Source organism: Capra hircus, chromosome 23, assembly GCF_001704415.2.
Source record: "Capra hircus breed San Clemente chromosome 23, ASM170441v1, whole genome shotgun sequence".
Taxonomy (NCBI): Eukaryota; Metazoa; Chordata; class Mammalia; order Artiodactyla; family Bovidae; genus Capra; species Capra hircus.
Genome location: NC_030830.1, coordinates 1,161,002 through 1,177,835, shown reverse-complemented (window position 1 = coordinate 1,177,835; position 16,834 = coordinate 1,161,002). Strand labels below are relative to the sequence as shown.

The window sequence follows — 16,834 nt, the reverse complement described above, 5'->3', positions numbered from 1 at the left end:
ACCCAAGCCTGGAGTGATGTCTCTAACTCCCGTGGTACCCAAAAGTTCCGCTCTCCTGTCAAATCCACCGGACAGTTTGGTGAGGGTTTGCCTTTGGGATTTGGGGTGCTGTCCCTTCCAAGATGGTCTCCCAGCCAGGTGTCAGTGCCTGAACAGGTGCCGCAGACAAACGAACAGACGGTACGAAGGTGTCCCCAGCGGTGCTAGCAGTGAGCAGGCGCTGCTCCAGCGGCAAGTCGGGAATAAAGGGTCAGCGCTTGTCAATAAAAAGTATCTCTTGTTGGCCACACAGGCCTCCTGGGGTGAAGAAAAGAAAGAGAGAAAAAGGGGACGGGAATGAAGGTAGAAGGTAGCAACAGGCCTCTGAGCCAGGAGCAGAGTGTAGAGGCTCAGAGCCTGCGGCGTGCACGGGCCGCGTCTGCCGGGCCTCCGGTCCAGCAGGGATGTGGGCGCAGCCTCCACCCCACCGGTCGCAGAAGTACAGGGTCTGTTTTCTTTGAGGGTCGTCACTCACGGGTGAGTTAATGCCTGGCGTGCGGGCCCTGCCGCAAGCCCCGCCGCCCGTCCCTGTCGCGGGTACCATGGGTGTGGTCGCGGGGCGCAGCGGGCGCTGTCGCTTCCCGGGGGCGTCTGCCCGTTGCCCTGCGTCGTGCGTCCTGACGGAGCTCCCGTGTCGGTCCTGGAGGCCGGCTTCCCGGCCCCTCCTTGCGGGACGGCCCGCGTCTGTCTACGAGCCTCTGCGGTGTGTGAGGTCACTGGTTGTCGCCTTGCCCTGACGACCGCATGGCAAGCTCCTTGGGAACTGAGACTGGCTCCTGGTGACACCCCGCGGCAGCTGGTGGAGAATGCAGACGCCGTGTGTGAGGCGGTAGCTGCGTGTTGGACCCTTTAGAGCTGGACGTGCCTGCGACACGTCCCACTGCGGCACAGAAGGAGCATGGAAGTCTCTTTCTGCCTTTCCTGCTTCAGTGATGAACCTGGTGCACGTCAGAGGAGGGCAGTCGGCGAGCTGCAGCACTGATTCTGTGACTGTTCCGTTTGAGACGTTTCAGTGAAGCAGCTGGAGAGACTGAGTCTTTATTTTTTTTTTTTACAAAGCATTAGATTTGTTTGCGTCTGCTGGGCTGGGTCCTCACCGCTGCCCGCAGGCTTTCTCTGGTGGCCGTGAGTGGGCGCTGCTCCCGGCGCCAGAGCCCAGGCGCAGTGGGTGTGGCCCAGGGGATTAGCTGCTCTGAGGCATGTGGGATCTTCCTGGACCAGGGGTCGAGCCCGCATCTCCTGCATTGGCAGGTGGATTCTTTACCCATTGAGCCACCAGTAAAGCTCTTAAGAGAGGACCTGTGCTCCCCTCCAGCCCTGATGCTAAACCCCCTTCCTCTGTGGGGATGGGCACCTTGCTTCTGAGGGCGGGGGGTGCCTGAGGTGAGGGCTGTCAGTTTCTCCCTGTTGGGGGCCTGGCGGGGGGCTGGTCATGTCCTCAAGGAGCTGACAGCTCTGCAGGAGCCTGGAGACCCCACCTCTCCCCTTCTGCGGAGCTGACCCCTGGGTGCCGTGCTAGTGTCTCAGCGGGAGAAACTGAATTCTCTGATTCTCAGGCGAGAGTGCTGGTTTAAATTTGTTATTTTCTGCCCTTCAGTAATTGACTGTGTTGAAAACATGTAAAAGTAACTCTGCCTTTGAATAAAGCAGTTCCAGCTTGAAAACCGTCACTGTTTGCTCATAATGTGGGTCCTGTTTTAAATGATCTCTTACCGTGAAAGAATGGCAGGTCACGGCGCAGCCAGGCTGTTATTCTCTGCTGTTTTACCTGGGGTGTCTCTTGGGCAAAGCTGCTTTGTTTCCTTTATACCTCAGTGTTCTCTTCTGAAAAGCAAGACTAGTGTGCGTGCGCCCCCGCAGGCAGGCGGGTGAGATGGGGAGCGGGCGGCCGGCACTCACGCCGCGTCTCCCCGCGGGACAGTGGGACACCGTGAGGCACTCTGCTGCTCCCATTTCGTATTTTGTCTCAGAGCTTGGTCCTTTTCCAAGGAGGAGCTTAGGTCTCCTGGGATGAGAGGCAAGCTTGTGACTGTGACTAATGGGGCCACAGGTGAATCACATCCAGAGAACCGAGAAGGCTTGTTGGTGAGGAGCAAAGGAATGGAGCGTCTTTCCCAAGCGTGGTGTGGATCCTGCTGGTCACTGACCTCTGCCCCGACTGACAGAGCAGAGCTGAAGCAGAATCTGAAGGTGGGGAAAGGCCCTACTTGGCCTGAGTCAGCTGACCGGAGAGGCGCACGTCCTCTCTGCCCCAGCACAGGAAGGACCAGGGAACCTGGGCCTTTCGTCTGTTTATGTTATGAACTTGACTTTCAACGAAGACTGTCTCGGGCCCAAAGTGATCCCATTGTGAAATCAGTAGAGCAGAGCTGATATCTAAGGAGTGGTTGCCCAAAGACAAGGGATTGTTGCGGCTATTTCAATGATTTGGCAAAGCTTTTAAAGCATTTATTGTTTTTAAATATAGAGGAACAGTTAACAGTAGACTTCACTTCAGTTGAAAGTATCAAATTTATCACATATGTGATGTTATGTATAAATATATATCCTTGTGTGCATTTATTTCTGAAAGGTGGCAAATACTCAAGTAGAGACCTCTCGTTGCTGCCCGTTTGGGTCAGAACCTGAGCAGCTGGAGGGCCTTAGTATGTATCCACCAGTAATTGCAGTCCTTCCCCTTGGTTACTCAGATCTTGGTAAGTGAATCTGTGTAGGCGATTGTGTGGTTTTCAGTCCTTGCTTGATAGAATAGATTTTTTTTTTCTTGAAATTAGTAAACACAGCTAAACAATGGTCTTCAGTGTGTACTGGAGCAAATGCTTGAAGGTACCTGCAGGGGACAGCAGGCACAGGGCTGAAGTCCTCCCAGCAGGGCTAACTTGTTGCAGGAGAGCCAGCTGACACACTGTTTCTGTGCAGTAACCGCAGGGGCTTGTTACCCATCACCCAGGTTGTCTCCCACATTCTGATGCTTCAGTGGAAATCTTTGAAACAGTGCCCTCGGCCTTATTTTAGGAATCAGCTAAGCTAAATAGGTAGACTTATTTCAGGTTTCATTAATTGGTGCCTTTGCTATCTTTAAGGGATAGGCCCAGGCCTCCACTGCAGTAACATAAACCAGTGACTTTTGCATTGCCGCACATTTAGCACTTTAGTGACATTGTGCAGTGAAACACCACGGCAGCCCCAGCAAAGCCTTGACAGTGAGCAGCTGGCCTGTTCCTGCTCCCCCTGCGTGTGCTTGTCCACACGCACCCTTGGACTTCACGTGGTGAAGATCACTTATTTCCGGGGCCAGTGTGGCTGTGTGAGAACCAGCTGGTGGCTTCGATCACGGCGGCTTTGGTGACCTGAAGCCTAGCCAAATTTGAGAATCATTGCCAAGAAGGAAATGCTGTATTTAACGGAATAAAATTTCAGCAAATGTGTGTTCCTTGATTCATCCTTTGACAGGCATTTACTAAACGTCCCTAGTTCGCCGTTTTCTCATCGGTGAAACGGAATGATAACGGTGTGGGGAGCTTGAGGGAGAGGGCGTGATGGGCAGGCGTGGAGAGAAAGAGCGCCTGTGATGCCCCCGCCCTCAGGATGCAGGTCCAGACCTGCTGGTGGAGCTTGTGGGCCCGGGTGCCCGCACCTGAGTGGGGCTTCATTTTTTATCGCAAGCTGATGAGATCTTAGGAAGCTGAGTTCTGTTTTTAATAGGTATCAGCATCATCTTGGCCCCATTTCTTTAAGATGGCCTGAGGGTGGCAGCTGGGGTTTCCTGCTGAGAAATCAGTGAATCAGTGGACTCTGTCTTGGGGGAAATTCTGAGTGTCTCTATCACTGACCTGGGGAGTGGGTGAAGGAACTCGCGTGTCGGTTGGACTGCTGCTTGTAGGACAGACAGGGCAAGTGTTGGCAGTTCAGCTGAGGAGTGGATGGCTGTTAGGGACCGTTGCTGATGGCTCCAGACACCAGTTAAGGCTATGGTTGAGTTCTTCCGCGTGGCCGGACCCTCCGAGTTGACATCTAAATGGACACACATTTAGAAGTGGTGACTTTGATCAAAATATTCGACTACTGTGTAATATAAGGAGCATGCGGTCACACGAGGTGGGTGTTTTCAGGAGCAGACGGTGCCGTGCGTGGACCGGGCCACCCTGGTCCAGATTTGCTGGTCCGCCGTGCCGGCAGGCAGCGTGTTCTGCAGGAGGGTACCGTTACTCTTGACCCACGTGGAATGTTAAGGCTGTTCTGGAACGTTTCTTCCCCTGCTGGGATGTGTCCTTTCCCACAGCGCTGAGGAGAAGCGATGAGTGCTGCTGGGTACCCAGGAAACGCCGCGGAGTTACCCTGGAGTTCAGATCCTGGTTCCGCCTGTGCTGGTGACGAGGACGCGGCCTCCCGGGCCTCCCTGGGGCACGGGGAGGGCAGGGCCCTGCGCCCGCCCGTCGCTGCGTTCCAGAGCCCAGCTCAGCATCTGGCAGCAGTGGCTGGGGGCCGCCCGGTGGCAGCGCAGGCTGCCGGCTCAGCGGGAGGCGCGCGGGGCTCAGGCTCAGGGCTGTGATGGAGCGGGATTTAGACCATCACCGCTGTTAACTAAAATCTCAAGCGCATGTTCTCTGTGTCTTTGTCTATCTTTAAAGAAAATAATTTTACTGTATTTTAGATCAGTTCTGTGATAGATTGAACATGAAAAAAAGGCGGGGGGCTCCTTTCATCAGAGGTAGTTTGAGAAGCCCTGTGCTCCAGGCCAGCAGGTGAAGATAGGGTGTAGGTTCCGGTCAGGGAAGGCTGCTCTGAAGGTGAGGTTTGTGCTGCAATCTGAGGATGCTGGGGCTCAGCTTGATAGGCCTCAAGGCGACAACAGCTGAGTTCGAATGTCCTAGGAGCAGAGAGAGGCTGGGGCACAGTGAGAAGGAGGGGGCGACAGCAGGCGGCTGACGGGCGGGCAGGGGCTTCTTGACTCTGATAGCAAGGCTGCATTTTGTCCAGAGTGCTGATTTCATCCAGTGACTTCTCTGAAGTCTTCATAGTTGAAGAAGATCACTTTTGTAGCATGGATATTAGCGTTCAAGAAGGGGGGAAGGTACGAGTTAGGAGATCACCCTAAAGGAGACCAGTCCTGGGTGTTCACTGGGGGCGCTGATGCTGAGGCTGAAACTCCAATCCTTTGGCCACCTGATGCAGAGAGCTGACTCATTTGAGAAGACTCTGATGCTGGGAAAGATTGAGGGCAGGAGGAGAAGGAGATGACAGAGGATGAGATGGTTGGATGGCATCACCCACTCAGTGGACATGGGTTTCGATGGACTCTGGGAGTTGGTGATGGACAGGGAGGCCTGGCGTGCTGTGGTTCATGGGGTCGCAAAGAGTCAGACACGACTGAGCTACTGAACTGAGTTGAACAAGTTAGGAGGCTGGTGGAGTGGTCCAGGCAGGAGGTGGTGGTGGGGGGTGATGGTGGGGTGGTCCGGCCCGGAGGCGGTGGTGGGGCGGTCCAGCCCGGAGGCGGTGGTGGGGCGGTCCAGCCCGGAGGTGGTGGTGGGTGATGGTGGGGTGGTCCGGCCCGGAGGCGGTGGTGGGGTGGTCCGGCCCGGAGGCGGTGGGGGGGTGATGGTGGGGCGGTCCAGCCCGGAGGTGGTGGTTGGGGGAGGCGGTGGGGGGGCGGTCCGGCCCGGAGGCGGTGGTGGTGTAGGTGGGAGTATTGCGGGACAGTAGAGAGTGTAGGCTGGTCTGTGGGATGTTTTGAACGTGCACGGGTAGGACTTGCTGAGAGATGAAATTTGGGGGGTGGGAAGGGCAGCAGGGCTGGCTTCTGAGTGTGTGTCTTGATCGATCGGGTAAATAGAGATCCCGGTTATCGACAGGAAGGTGTAGTTTGAAGAGGGGGCGGGTGGGGGTTGAGATGTGCGAAGTGCTGCCTGCCTTGTTCCTGTGAGCCTCTTTGTCAAGCCTTTTGAAAGTGGCACTTCACAGCTGTGGCTTCTGTGCTGTTGTCACAGAGGACCTGGAGAGGACGTGCCTCGTGCAGGAGGCGGCTGGCAGTCTCCAGCTGGTTTCATGCCTTCGAAACATCAGAGAAAGAGATCTTTTCGTTGCTCAAATATTTTGGAAACTCTCAGAAAGACTCTTTGGGATGACTGGGAGGACTTGTCCGCGTTAGCTGGTACTGATTCCTGAGTGGCGTCCTGCTCCGTGTGTGCTCAACTGGCCCGTGCTTCTGGCTCAACTCGTCCCACAGAGGAACACGCTCCCCACAGGGCAGGCAGAGCTGTGGGCGGCCCTCCAGCTGGATCTCACACAGTGTCCTGTTCTTAAGACAATGAGAAAAGAGGAAAGGAAAGATGCAACCTTCATGTTAGCTTTTAGCTCCTGAAGTCTGTTTTGCAAACCATTTGTGTGTTTGGTAATACCCCTCCCCACCCCCTCCACCCCCTTTCTTTTCCTTTGGTAAGTTCAGTGACAAAAAAGGTCCAGACTCAGATCACACTTGTGGCTATCACACCAGAGCTGCCCTCCGCCCAGGGGACGACTGAGAACACAGAGTGGCTCTGGAGCGGGCCTTTCCTGTGGCCCTAGGGTCTTTCCGGAAAGCTCCGGGGGTCTTGGATTTGGTCTGGGCTCTGGAAGGTGAGACCCTGACGCTCCTAGTCTTTTTCCCCGAGAGAGGGCTTTTGCTGTTTTGGAATGTGCTGTGACGTTGCCCAGCCTCTGGCGTTTCTGCCAATGCAGGTGGGCATCTTCACCTGTTCTCAGGCTGCCTTTGGTTCAGTCCTGTATCCCTGAGCGGTCCTCACATGCCCAGGTGGTGCTGCTCAGACCGCAGACTGGGAATTACTTAGTCTCCCTGGAGACTGGAGGTAGGACCTGCGCTTTGTGGCTGGCCCTCGCCAAGAAACTGCCTCTCCCCATTCTGTATCTTCTTCATCCGATCGGTGTCTGTGAGCTATGTGTCTATGGTCTGACTGGTGTAGCATCTGAAGTCTCATTTCTGATTTCAAGTGAGAATTCTATTGATCTTACTGACTTCGGCAGTCAATCCAAATTTCAAAGTAGAGAAAGTTAAAATGATTTTTTTTGGGGGGCATAACCCTTTCAAACACCTGTGGATTGATATGCATCTTCTTCAATCAAGCTTTAAAGCCACTTTAGAGTTTTTTATTGTGAATACCGACTGCCTTTTGTTAAAGAGAGGAGTTGCCTCAGACTTACCTTGGAATTGTTCTCCGGCCTCTCTGCCGTGTCCCCTCGGCCTGACGCTCCCCTGTGTGTCCCGTGGCGATTTGCATTAGCTCTCATCTCTTGGACCAAACGGTGGTGTTCTTGAAGGCAGGTAGCACTTTTACTCATTGTTACGTTCCACACAGAGACTAGAGTTGTTTCTTGCACGAAGTAGCTACTTGGTGAAAGGATGCTGAGGGATTTCACACTGCTGTGCTCTGCCCACGGGGACCCCGTTTCTGTGCGCCGTGGAGGTAACCTTGCACACTTGGATTGTGTTTCCAGTGACGCGCTTTGGCATCAGAGCACCCTTGTTGGAACATCGGCAGATGCGTGTTCAGAAGCTGCCTCTGTCTCCGCATCTGTAAGGTTGCTGTAGAAGCAGTGCTCCCTTATCAGCTGGGCATGGTACACGCTGTGTACATAGCCTCTCAGTGAATGAGTGTACAGGGTTATACCGTGCTTCAGGGGCCATGTAAGTGTTGGATATAAGCTAACCCGCACTGCTCTTACTAACAGAGACTCAGTGGATGTTCTATCTGTGGCAGTTTGAAGGGCGTGTGCCTGCCCTTGTGTGTGTTGAAACGCAGCAGATTCACTCCTGGAGGTTTGAGTGTCTGGGTGGGCGTGTGCTAGGAGGGTTGCACCGAGGCAGTGATGGAACTGCTGGCTCAGAACCTCGTGGGCCCGAGGGTGCTGGGCCGCCCTCTGCTTCTACCCGTGCTGATTCCCTTGGGAGGGTCCGCGGGGCCATGGAGTGGACAGATGGTCCGCCAGGCCAAGGTGGCAAGTCTCTTTGAGTTCTACGATACTTTGATTTAGTTCTGGCCAGCCCAGGAAACACAATTGTTTTTAATTCTCAAGCTCCTTAAATTGGCTGAGTCTTTTTAAGGGCTGGTGGTGTTTCAATCACCTTAAACTTGCCCCTCCTTTACTGGCTCTCTGGCGCGATACCATCTTCGTTTGTATATACATTTTTTTCATCCAGTTTATCGTCCATTTCTGTTTCATCAAGTGACATACAACACAGACTGTGCCCGTTTTGATCCCTAGCTTGCACGCACTCAGTTGAGCCATTTCTTTTGTTGCGAAATTCATTTTAACTTTTTTTTTTTTACTCAGAGAAGAAGTTCAGTTCAGTCACTTAGTTGCGTCTGACGCTTTGCGACCCCATGGACTGCAGCACGCCAGGCCTCCCTGTCCGTCACCAACTCCTGGAGCTCGCTCGAACTCATGTCTATTGAGTCGGTGATGCCATCCAACTGTCTCATCCTCTGTCATCCCCTTCTCTTCCCACCTTCAATCTTTCCCAGGATCAGGGTCTTTTCTAATGGGTCGGTCCTTCGCATCAGGTGGCCAAAGGATTGGAGTTTCACCTTCAGCATCAGTCCTTCCAGTGAACATTCAGGATGGGCTAGTTTGATCTGCTTGCTGTCCAAGGGACTCTCAAGAGTCTTCTCCAACACCACAAAGCATCAATTCTTCAGTGCTCAGCTTTCTTTATAGTCCAACTCTCACATGCATACACGACTACTGGAAAAACCATAGCCTTGACTAGACGGACCTTTGTTGACAAAGTAATACATTTTCTTTGGAGTGTTATCTGCTTTTATTTCCTAAGTATTTATAAGTAGTAGTTTTTTCAATAACCAATAATTGCAAATTTGGCTTTCTTTTTGTCTATGTATTTAAAAGTGTAGTATTTAAAAGGTTCTAACATTTAAAATGTAAGATTGGTTATGAATTTTACTGCTTTGGGAATTGAGACAGTGACTTTGTGCTGTTTGTATTTTTTAGGAACTTTTGTGTTCTGATATAGCCTCAATTTTTATAAATGTCTCATCAGTGCTTAAAAGGAAGATGTATGTGACCACAGTCTGGTGCAAGCCCGCTGCCCGCATCAAGCATATAATCCCATCCTCTGCGTTTCGTGCTGGCTTTCCCACAGAGGATGTCAGACGAGAGGGTTGCTTTAAGGTTTTGTGGGACTATTTTCCGTGCACGTTACAACTTTCGCCCCTTATTCTTTCTGGTCTTCTTTCTCTGTGAGTTCAGTGATACCTGATGCGTGGAGATTCAGGACTGTTACCTCGTAATCGTTGTTCTGCTTAATCCTCCTGCCTGAGCCTACTTTGTCTTGTATTAACATTGCTACCCCCTCTGTTGTTTGTTTTTATCTGCTGGGTATATACCAGATCGGGTTATTTTGAGAGGTGGTACCTTATTTTTTTTCCCTTAATGTGAGAGACTTTATCTTTAATAGAGGGGGTTAAATTAATTTATAATGACCAGCATCGCAAGTGAGTTTGGATATAATTCCGCCGTCTTATTATTTTGTTTCTAACGTATTCCTGCCTCACGTGGGGCCTGGGAGCTTTGTGTCTTGCCGTGTATGCCGTCTGTTATGGTGTCTGTACCTCACTGGGAAGGTGTCTGTTTCAAGTCCACAGTCCGAGACAGCGTCTTGCGTCTGTCTGCCTCTTGAGTTGTTCCTCCGCCCTGTCGGCTGTGGTCTTGCCCTTTGCTGCCCGTCTCCCAGTTCCTGAGGCGAGAAGTCTGAGCTCGAGGCCGCCGAGCTGGTCCCATGCCCAGGGCTCCCCTGTCCCCTCGTCTCATGGGCGGCTGGGACTTCGACACGTGGACACGGTGGAGTTGTCAGCAGTGTCGTGGTGGACGCCGCGCCCTGTGCCTCCGTTCGCGGCAGCGATCATCAGCGACGCCCGTCCGTCCTCTCGGGGGCTGTAGGTTGCTCAGAGTCCCTCAGAGCCGACCCGGTACTCCCGCATGCCCGCTCGCTTCTTCTGTCCTGCTGCAGCCATCGCGCTGCCCAGACCCGCGGTCAGGGGTTTCTTGCTGACAGTCCTGTCTGTCCAGTGGGGTGTCGGGCCAGGCGATTCTGAGCACACTGCTGAGGAAGCCGGGAGGCTGGGCCCTCTTCCACCACAGTGCGGGGTCAGCGGTGCAGCGGGCCCTGCCACCCAGGCAGCCTCTCTCCTCCCCTTACGGGCACTGCTCAATCGAGGCAGGCCAGGATCCGTGGTTCTCTGTGTTTAATTTCGTTGTCACTAGTGGACTGAGTGCTGTGGAGTGAAGGACGTCCTCGGTGTTTTCACAGCTCTGTTCAGGGCATCTAGAACAGGGCCTGACACATACCTGGCACTTGATAACTGTTCAGTGACTGTATATGTGAAGTGAAACTAACGGGGTGTTCTCCTACAGGGCAATGGGATACTTAGGGGGTCATGTTTATGAAATGCGTATTGCTGTCAAGAGCTGGGAGGGGTCTGAGATTTTAGCTCCTTACAAGCTGACAAGTTAGTTGGTGGGTTTCCTGGGAGCCGGTGGAAGACTTCAGAGTCTCGGGTCAGAGACAGGAGGCCTCGTGACCTACAGCTGTAGCAGCAGCCAGGGTGTCCCATGTCCCTGCTGTCCTTCCGGACCCCCTGTTTTCAGAGGGAGACGTGGAGCCAGAGGGAGGCGTCCGTGCGTGCAGGAAGGGAACCCCGAGCTTGGGGAACCTGAGTCTTTTGTGATGGGCGATAAGCAGGCTTTTTGTGGAGGGAAATGGTTTATCTTCGACATAGTCACTGTCCAGACCTCCTTGAAAAGGCAGCTCAGGACGCAGGACAGTCGGTCCTCCTGCTTTAAGGTGTGCAGAAGCAGGGAGGCCTGTGAGCCTTGTTTCCCAGCAAAGAGCCCTGACTGGTGCTGTCGGGAAAGACTGGTCATGTGGGGTTGGTGACGGTCACCTTCGGTCCCGTCCCAGCCTGAGCGTGAGAGGCTTCTTCCTGCCTTCATCTAATCCTTATTCAATCCTGTCTTCCCAGCTTTTGTTGCAAGACTCCTGGGTATGTATTTTGTGGTTTCTGGCACTTTCATCATGATTTGACTTGTCAATTTCGGTTACTTATTAATTTTAGGCTGTGTGTGTGTGTGTTGTGTGTGTGTGTGTGCACGCACGCGTGCATAAGCTAAATCATGGCCCTTACTCTGCAGCGATCCTTTCTGTGATGTATTTTTTTGGGGTGGGGTGTGGCTGAGCACATCTGCTTCTCTCTCTCTCTCCCCCTCCCTCCTGATGTTCCTGTCTCTCCCCTCCCCGGCCTTCCCCTTTTCTTTCACATTTTTGTAAATGTGGCTGGCAGGTCATGTGACACAGGCCGCTCTGCCTTGCCGAAGGGGCTCCATGTTGAACAGGCTCAATTTCCTCTCTGTTCCCTGTTCGTCTTCTCTTGTTTCTCGTATTTTCGTTTGAGTCTGGCTAAGGGCTCACTGCTCTATTTTATTAAGCTCATGAGAGCCTGGAAGCTTGTGCAACAGTCTCACACTTCACTCCTCGGGGTAAGAGCGCAGACTCCTGAGCTCGGGCTCACGAGCGCCTGAGCTCCCGTCGCATCCTGGTTAGTCGCTTGTAATGCTGTCCTTCAGGTTGATAGACACTCACTGGCAGTGATCTTTTCAAACCATTTATTTACTCATTTAATTTGTCTGTGCTGGGTCTTCGCTCACGTGAGGGCTTTGCTGCTGCTGCGAGCGGGTCTGTTCTCGCGCTGCGGTGCGCAGCTTCTCGCAGCGCTCTTGCTGCGAGGCGCGGGCTCCCGGTGTCTGGGCTTCAGTAGCTGTGGTGCTCAGGTTTTGTGGCCCCGTGGCCTGTGGGGTCTTCCTGGACCAGGGGCGGAACCCCTGTCATCTGCATCGGCAGGCGGATTCTTATCCACTGCACCACCAGGGAAGCCCACTGGTAGTAATGTTTGTAAGTCTGATGTGTATTGGTTTTTAGAGTTTTAAGTCTTCCAGAAAAGACAAATGGGTGAGTCTCTACTGTAACTGTGCTTTTTTTTTTTAAACACTTAGTTTAGACTATGCAGTGACAAGGATAAAGGACTCAAGCAAGCTGGAAGTAATAAGGCCTTCTTAAAGTCACACCAAGCACATGGGATCCACCACCTCCGGCGACTCTGCGGCGTGGCGCGTTCTGTCCAGACAGCGAGAACTGCTGTCCTTGACCTGCCTGCATTCTCTCTGTGTCTGTCCCCATCTGGGTCTGTATCTGGGCATGCTGTTTTGCTGGAGGAGAGTGTGAGTTAAAGATCCCAGGTCCTGGCAACTATTTTACGAAAGTAAAGGGGAAAGTAAACTACTCTCAACGGCCTCATCGAATTATAATTGTGATCATTAAGTTCTTGGTGCCTCTGTTTTCCCAGCAGATATAAAACGGGGTCCCCTTTTCTGGTGGGAGCATGGGGGCCTGCCTGGTTGCTTCACACTGTTCCGGGGCCTGTTGTTGAGTGAGCTGTTATTCCCTCTGAGGAATTTTCAGCTGTTTTTTTAAAACACCTGGACTTCAGTTAGAACCACCTTGATAGAAACGTGCCTCAACTCTTCCGTTTCTCTGAGGACCTTGCAGGTCCTGGGTTGTCCCCAGCTTAGGTCTGGTGACCGTAGTGCTGTCTGTGTTTGACGATATCCTAGATACTGAGAAAGGAAATGACCTTTGGCGTTTCCTGTAGGAAGTTGATGATGAATCTAAAGTGAAATCCACAAATCCTCTTTGAACCTCAGTGTCTTTCTCAAGCACTCTGTCTACTGCTGAAACTCTCTTAAGTATTCACAAAATGTGGCTCCTACTCTCTTCACTGTGTTTGGTCAATATAATATATCCAGATGGGATCTAAAATGTCAGGCATTGTTTGCGTTCTCTTGTTGGCTACAAAGACTTGGAAGTCCATTAAAATCACACTTTCTTCCTCTGAATACTCAGCAGTCAGGTTTCCTCGCCTGCAGTGGTTGTATGAAGTTTATATTTAGAAGCAGAGTCCTTATTTGGCATCGACTTTGCCCCATTTTGGAGTTTCTTTTAAAAGAAGCAGTTGATGTGTTCTGGCTAGTATTTGAAAAATGTAACCGATTCATTCAGCTTCCAAAACAGCAAAGAGAAGAGAAAGAGCATCGTAGAGTCTCAGCTTGTGGCCCATGAGCTAAAGCGTAGTTAGGGGTTTTCCCACCCAGCCTTCTCGCTCTGAACAGTGCGCAAGCCCAGGGCGTCAGCTGTCTGGGAGTGGACGAGGCCTTAAGCCATGCCGTGCCGCTGGCCCTGCATGTTGGGGCTCAACTTTGTCAGCAGCTAGTGACTCTGCTTCCCTCTGCTTCCCTTCTTCTGCTTGAAGTGGAGCAGGACGCTGTGGTCCTGCCCCCCGCACGTCCTCCACCTGCCTTTTGTCCGTGGAAAAACTTTAGCCAAAGCATAAGTTTAATCAGAGAAATGAGGGACTATAGCAACAAAGGGAAACAGTCCAACAAGACTAAACAGGAATAGTTTAGTCACTAAGCAAAGGGAAGGCCTCTAGTTCCGCCTCAAGAGCCGCAGGTGGTACTCCGAGCTGTGTCCTGTGAGCTGTCTCATAGATGCTGAGCCCCTCCAGGTGGGGAGGTCAGCTGCATGGTGCCCAGACGGTAGCCAGGACAAGAGCTGCCACAGTTCTGAGGACGGGCCTCAAGGACATGGGAACAAACTGACCCTGGAACTGAAGATTAACTGCCCACAACAACCAAGATGGCGCTGGCCAGACCAGCTCCGTGTGGGGAGTCTCTGCTCACGCTCACTCTGCGCAGTGTCCAGCTGGCCCTGCTTCCCCAGGGCACCCTGGCTGGGACAGGGCATCCAGCGCTGAAGCTCTCCTGACACGGGAGCCCAGCCGCAGGCGGCTGGTCTGGGCGTCCGACTCCTCATTGGTGACCCCTCTCTTCCTGAGATGTCGGATGTCTGTGCTTTTTCAGGTTTCATCTGAGATGCAGATGACTTGGCTTTCCACTCCCGCCCTGGAGGTTTCTCTCGTGCCTGCTCCCTGCTGGGGCGGTTTCTCCCTGTCCTCTGAGCCACACACGCGCCATCGTTCAGTGTCACCAGCTGCGGCTCCGGGCCGCGATATCCGTCCAGAGCAGACGTCCTGGGCTCTCCCTGAGCGTCACATCGGCGCTGTCGTGCCAGTGGAGGGCCAGAAAATCAGCTTTTTCTCAGCCGACGGGCTGTTGCTTCCCAATGTTTATCCTTAGATGGTCACAGAGCAGGTGGGGTGGTGGAGAAGGGTGACTGCGGGCACGCAGAGGGGTCGGGTTGGAGGGAGACTGTGGGGGCCCAGCACCCGGGGGCCAGGTGGGGCTCTGTGTCCTGGGGAAGCCATGTGAGGCAGGGGGGGCGGTGTGCACACTGTCTCCTCAGCCCAGGGCCCCACTTTAGACACAACTGACCCAGTAGGTCTCAAATCTGGCCATGCCACAGAGCTCCAGGAAGGGCTTGTGTGTGTGCGTGTGTGTGTCTGTGTGTGTCTGTGTGTGTCTGTGTGTGTGAGAGAGAGAGAGAGAGAGAGAGAGAAACCTAGTAACTTTGATTCTGTCAGTTGCACCAGGAATAATTTTACTAGCAAGAAGTGTAACTATTTTAAAAGTATGAAGTTTACCATTCCAACCTGGAAGCACAAAAACACATCTTCTCTTTTCTGTTGGGTAGTCTATTTCTGCTTGCTCATTCAGACACGTGGTTCCCAGCCCCAGAGGCCTATGGAAAGCTTGATGGGAAAGAACTGTGCACACAGATGTCCATTATTTGATGTTAGCTGCAGAAAACCACAGTCTTAATTTGCGGAGCACTGGTGTTCCATGGGAGGAGAACTTGAGAACCGCTGAACTTGTCTGATCAGTTCACCGGAGCAAAACCTGGCCCCCGTGCCCTGCGCCTTACTCAAGATTTCGAGGTCACGTAGCTGCAGGCAGAACCAGGACTGGAGCTCAGACGCCCACGCTGTCAGCTCTGCTTCCCAGTTTTGGAAGATGGGCTGCTTTTCTTTTCTTTAATAGGCACTAGAATACGTATCCGTGTGGCTCTGGGGCCAGTTTAGTCTCGAGAGGTTTTTCCTCTGAGAGCAGTGACCTTATCAGGCACAGACAGTTTCCTGTGTCATTACGACGCTCCTTGGCAGAATGTCATTTTTCTTGGTGACTGTCGCGGTGCAGGACGTGCCCGCAGTGAGTTCACTGTACCGCCACTTATCTGTGGCAGGCCTCGCTTCTGACTTTGTCGACAGGGCCTCCTGTCATTAGTGACCTGCTTGGTTGAGGACTTGGCTTTCTTTTTATTCCTCCCCCCCCTTTTTTTTTCTAATAGCCTGAGTCACAACCAGGAAGTCCTTTGAAACCAAACCCTTATTTGTGTTTCTGGGAGAGTTCGGGAAATGGTAACTCTGCTTAAAAAGGTGCTTTGGTTTGGTTTCCTCTTTGCTCCGTTTCTTCCCTCGCCTGGTGTGAGAGTGTGAGAGTTCGCTCTGCCCCAGAGAAGCCATCCAGAGGGTCTCCCCGGCCGCCTCTGGGTCAGCGCTTCGTGGTACCACTCTGTTATGAGGTTGAAAATGAATCTCCAGTTACCCCCAGATGGAAACCAAGTCCTCAGAGAAGCGCGTGGAAGCCCCTGGGGTCTTGCTGGGTCCTGTCCTCGACTCTGACTGGAAGCCCTGTCCCCGAGACATTCAGCCCGTGGCCCCAGGAGGTGCTCTCTGGATACCTGCTGCCTCTCACGCTGCTCAGCGCTGAGTGAATAGCTTGCTTCAGCCGACGAGTGAATCCCACGCGTAGGTTTAGAGGTCAGACCCCAAAACAGTCCTAGCAGAGTGCTTTTGGCAGCGGTTGTTATCACTGCAAACGTCCTGGCGAGCTGCACAGTGTGTGTGGCGAGAATCACAGCAGAGATTGACGAGCACGATGTTAGTGAGCATGTTTGCCATCTGTGTGGGCTGAGGAAACTGTTTCAGTTGCTTTCAGAACTAATTTAAAAATACCTATCTAAATTAGTTGTTTGGAGTTGGGCATCAGACCCTGGTTGAGTGCTTTCTGTCTGAGGTGGTTTCCAAATCAAGCAGGGTCATCAAAGCCTCACCCTCCTCCAGGTTCGTGATGGGCCTGGAGGGAGGCTGAGTCTGTGACACCCAGGGTAGGATTCTCTCCCGGGGAAGGACCACTGTCCAGAACCTGCCCTTCTCTCAGTTCAGATGTCGGGTGTGGCATAAGCTGCAATTCATAAATGAATGGTCTGTAAACTAGTTTGTAAATTGCAGTTTATGAACTGCAATTAAAAAAACTATTGTAATAATCTATTGGGAAAAATAGCACTACTTATTTTTATAGGGAGCAAAATTTACATTTAAATTTTAAAATTTATTTTAAAATACATTAGTTTTAGGCTTAAATAGATCCAGGTTGCCTCCATTGACTGTAAAAGATTTATATTATATATGTAGGTAAGTGATTTTTCATTGGCTTCCTTGTTCATTTATACTCCAATGCATGGTGCTAATCTGTTGTGACTACCAGATGGCATATTTGTGCATAATATTTACAAAGGCTCTTAAAAGATCATTTTTGGCTTACATTTAGTGTGTGTGTGTATATATACATACATACATACATACATATATATATATCAGTTCAGTTCAGTCGCTCAGTCATGTCCGACTCTTTGCGACCCCATGAATTGCAGCACGCCAGACCTCCCTGTCCATCACCAACTCCCAAAGTTCACGCAAACTCATGTCCATTG

General features: G+C 52.2%; 1 protein-coding gene across 3 annotated transcripts in view; it reads left to right on the top strand.

Moving 5' to 3' along the window:
* GMDS (GDP-mannose 4,6-dehydratase) overlaps positions 1 to 16,834 on the top strand; it is a 425,099-nt gene that overhangs the window by 39,466 nt on the left and 368,799 nt on the right. Inside the window, exon 1 of one of the 3 annotated variants that reach the window (XM_018038953.1) lies at positions 2,125 to 2,229. The exons of the other annotated variants lie outside the window; for them this stretch is intronic. Within the exon in view, the coding sequence (XP_017894442.1) occupies positions 2,140 to 2,229 (90 nt within the window). The 5' untranslated portion in view covers positions 2,125 to 2,139. Of the gene's footprint in view, positions 1 to 2,124; positions 2,230 to 16,834 lie in introns of those variants that run through there. 3 annotated transcript variants of the gene reach the window in all.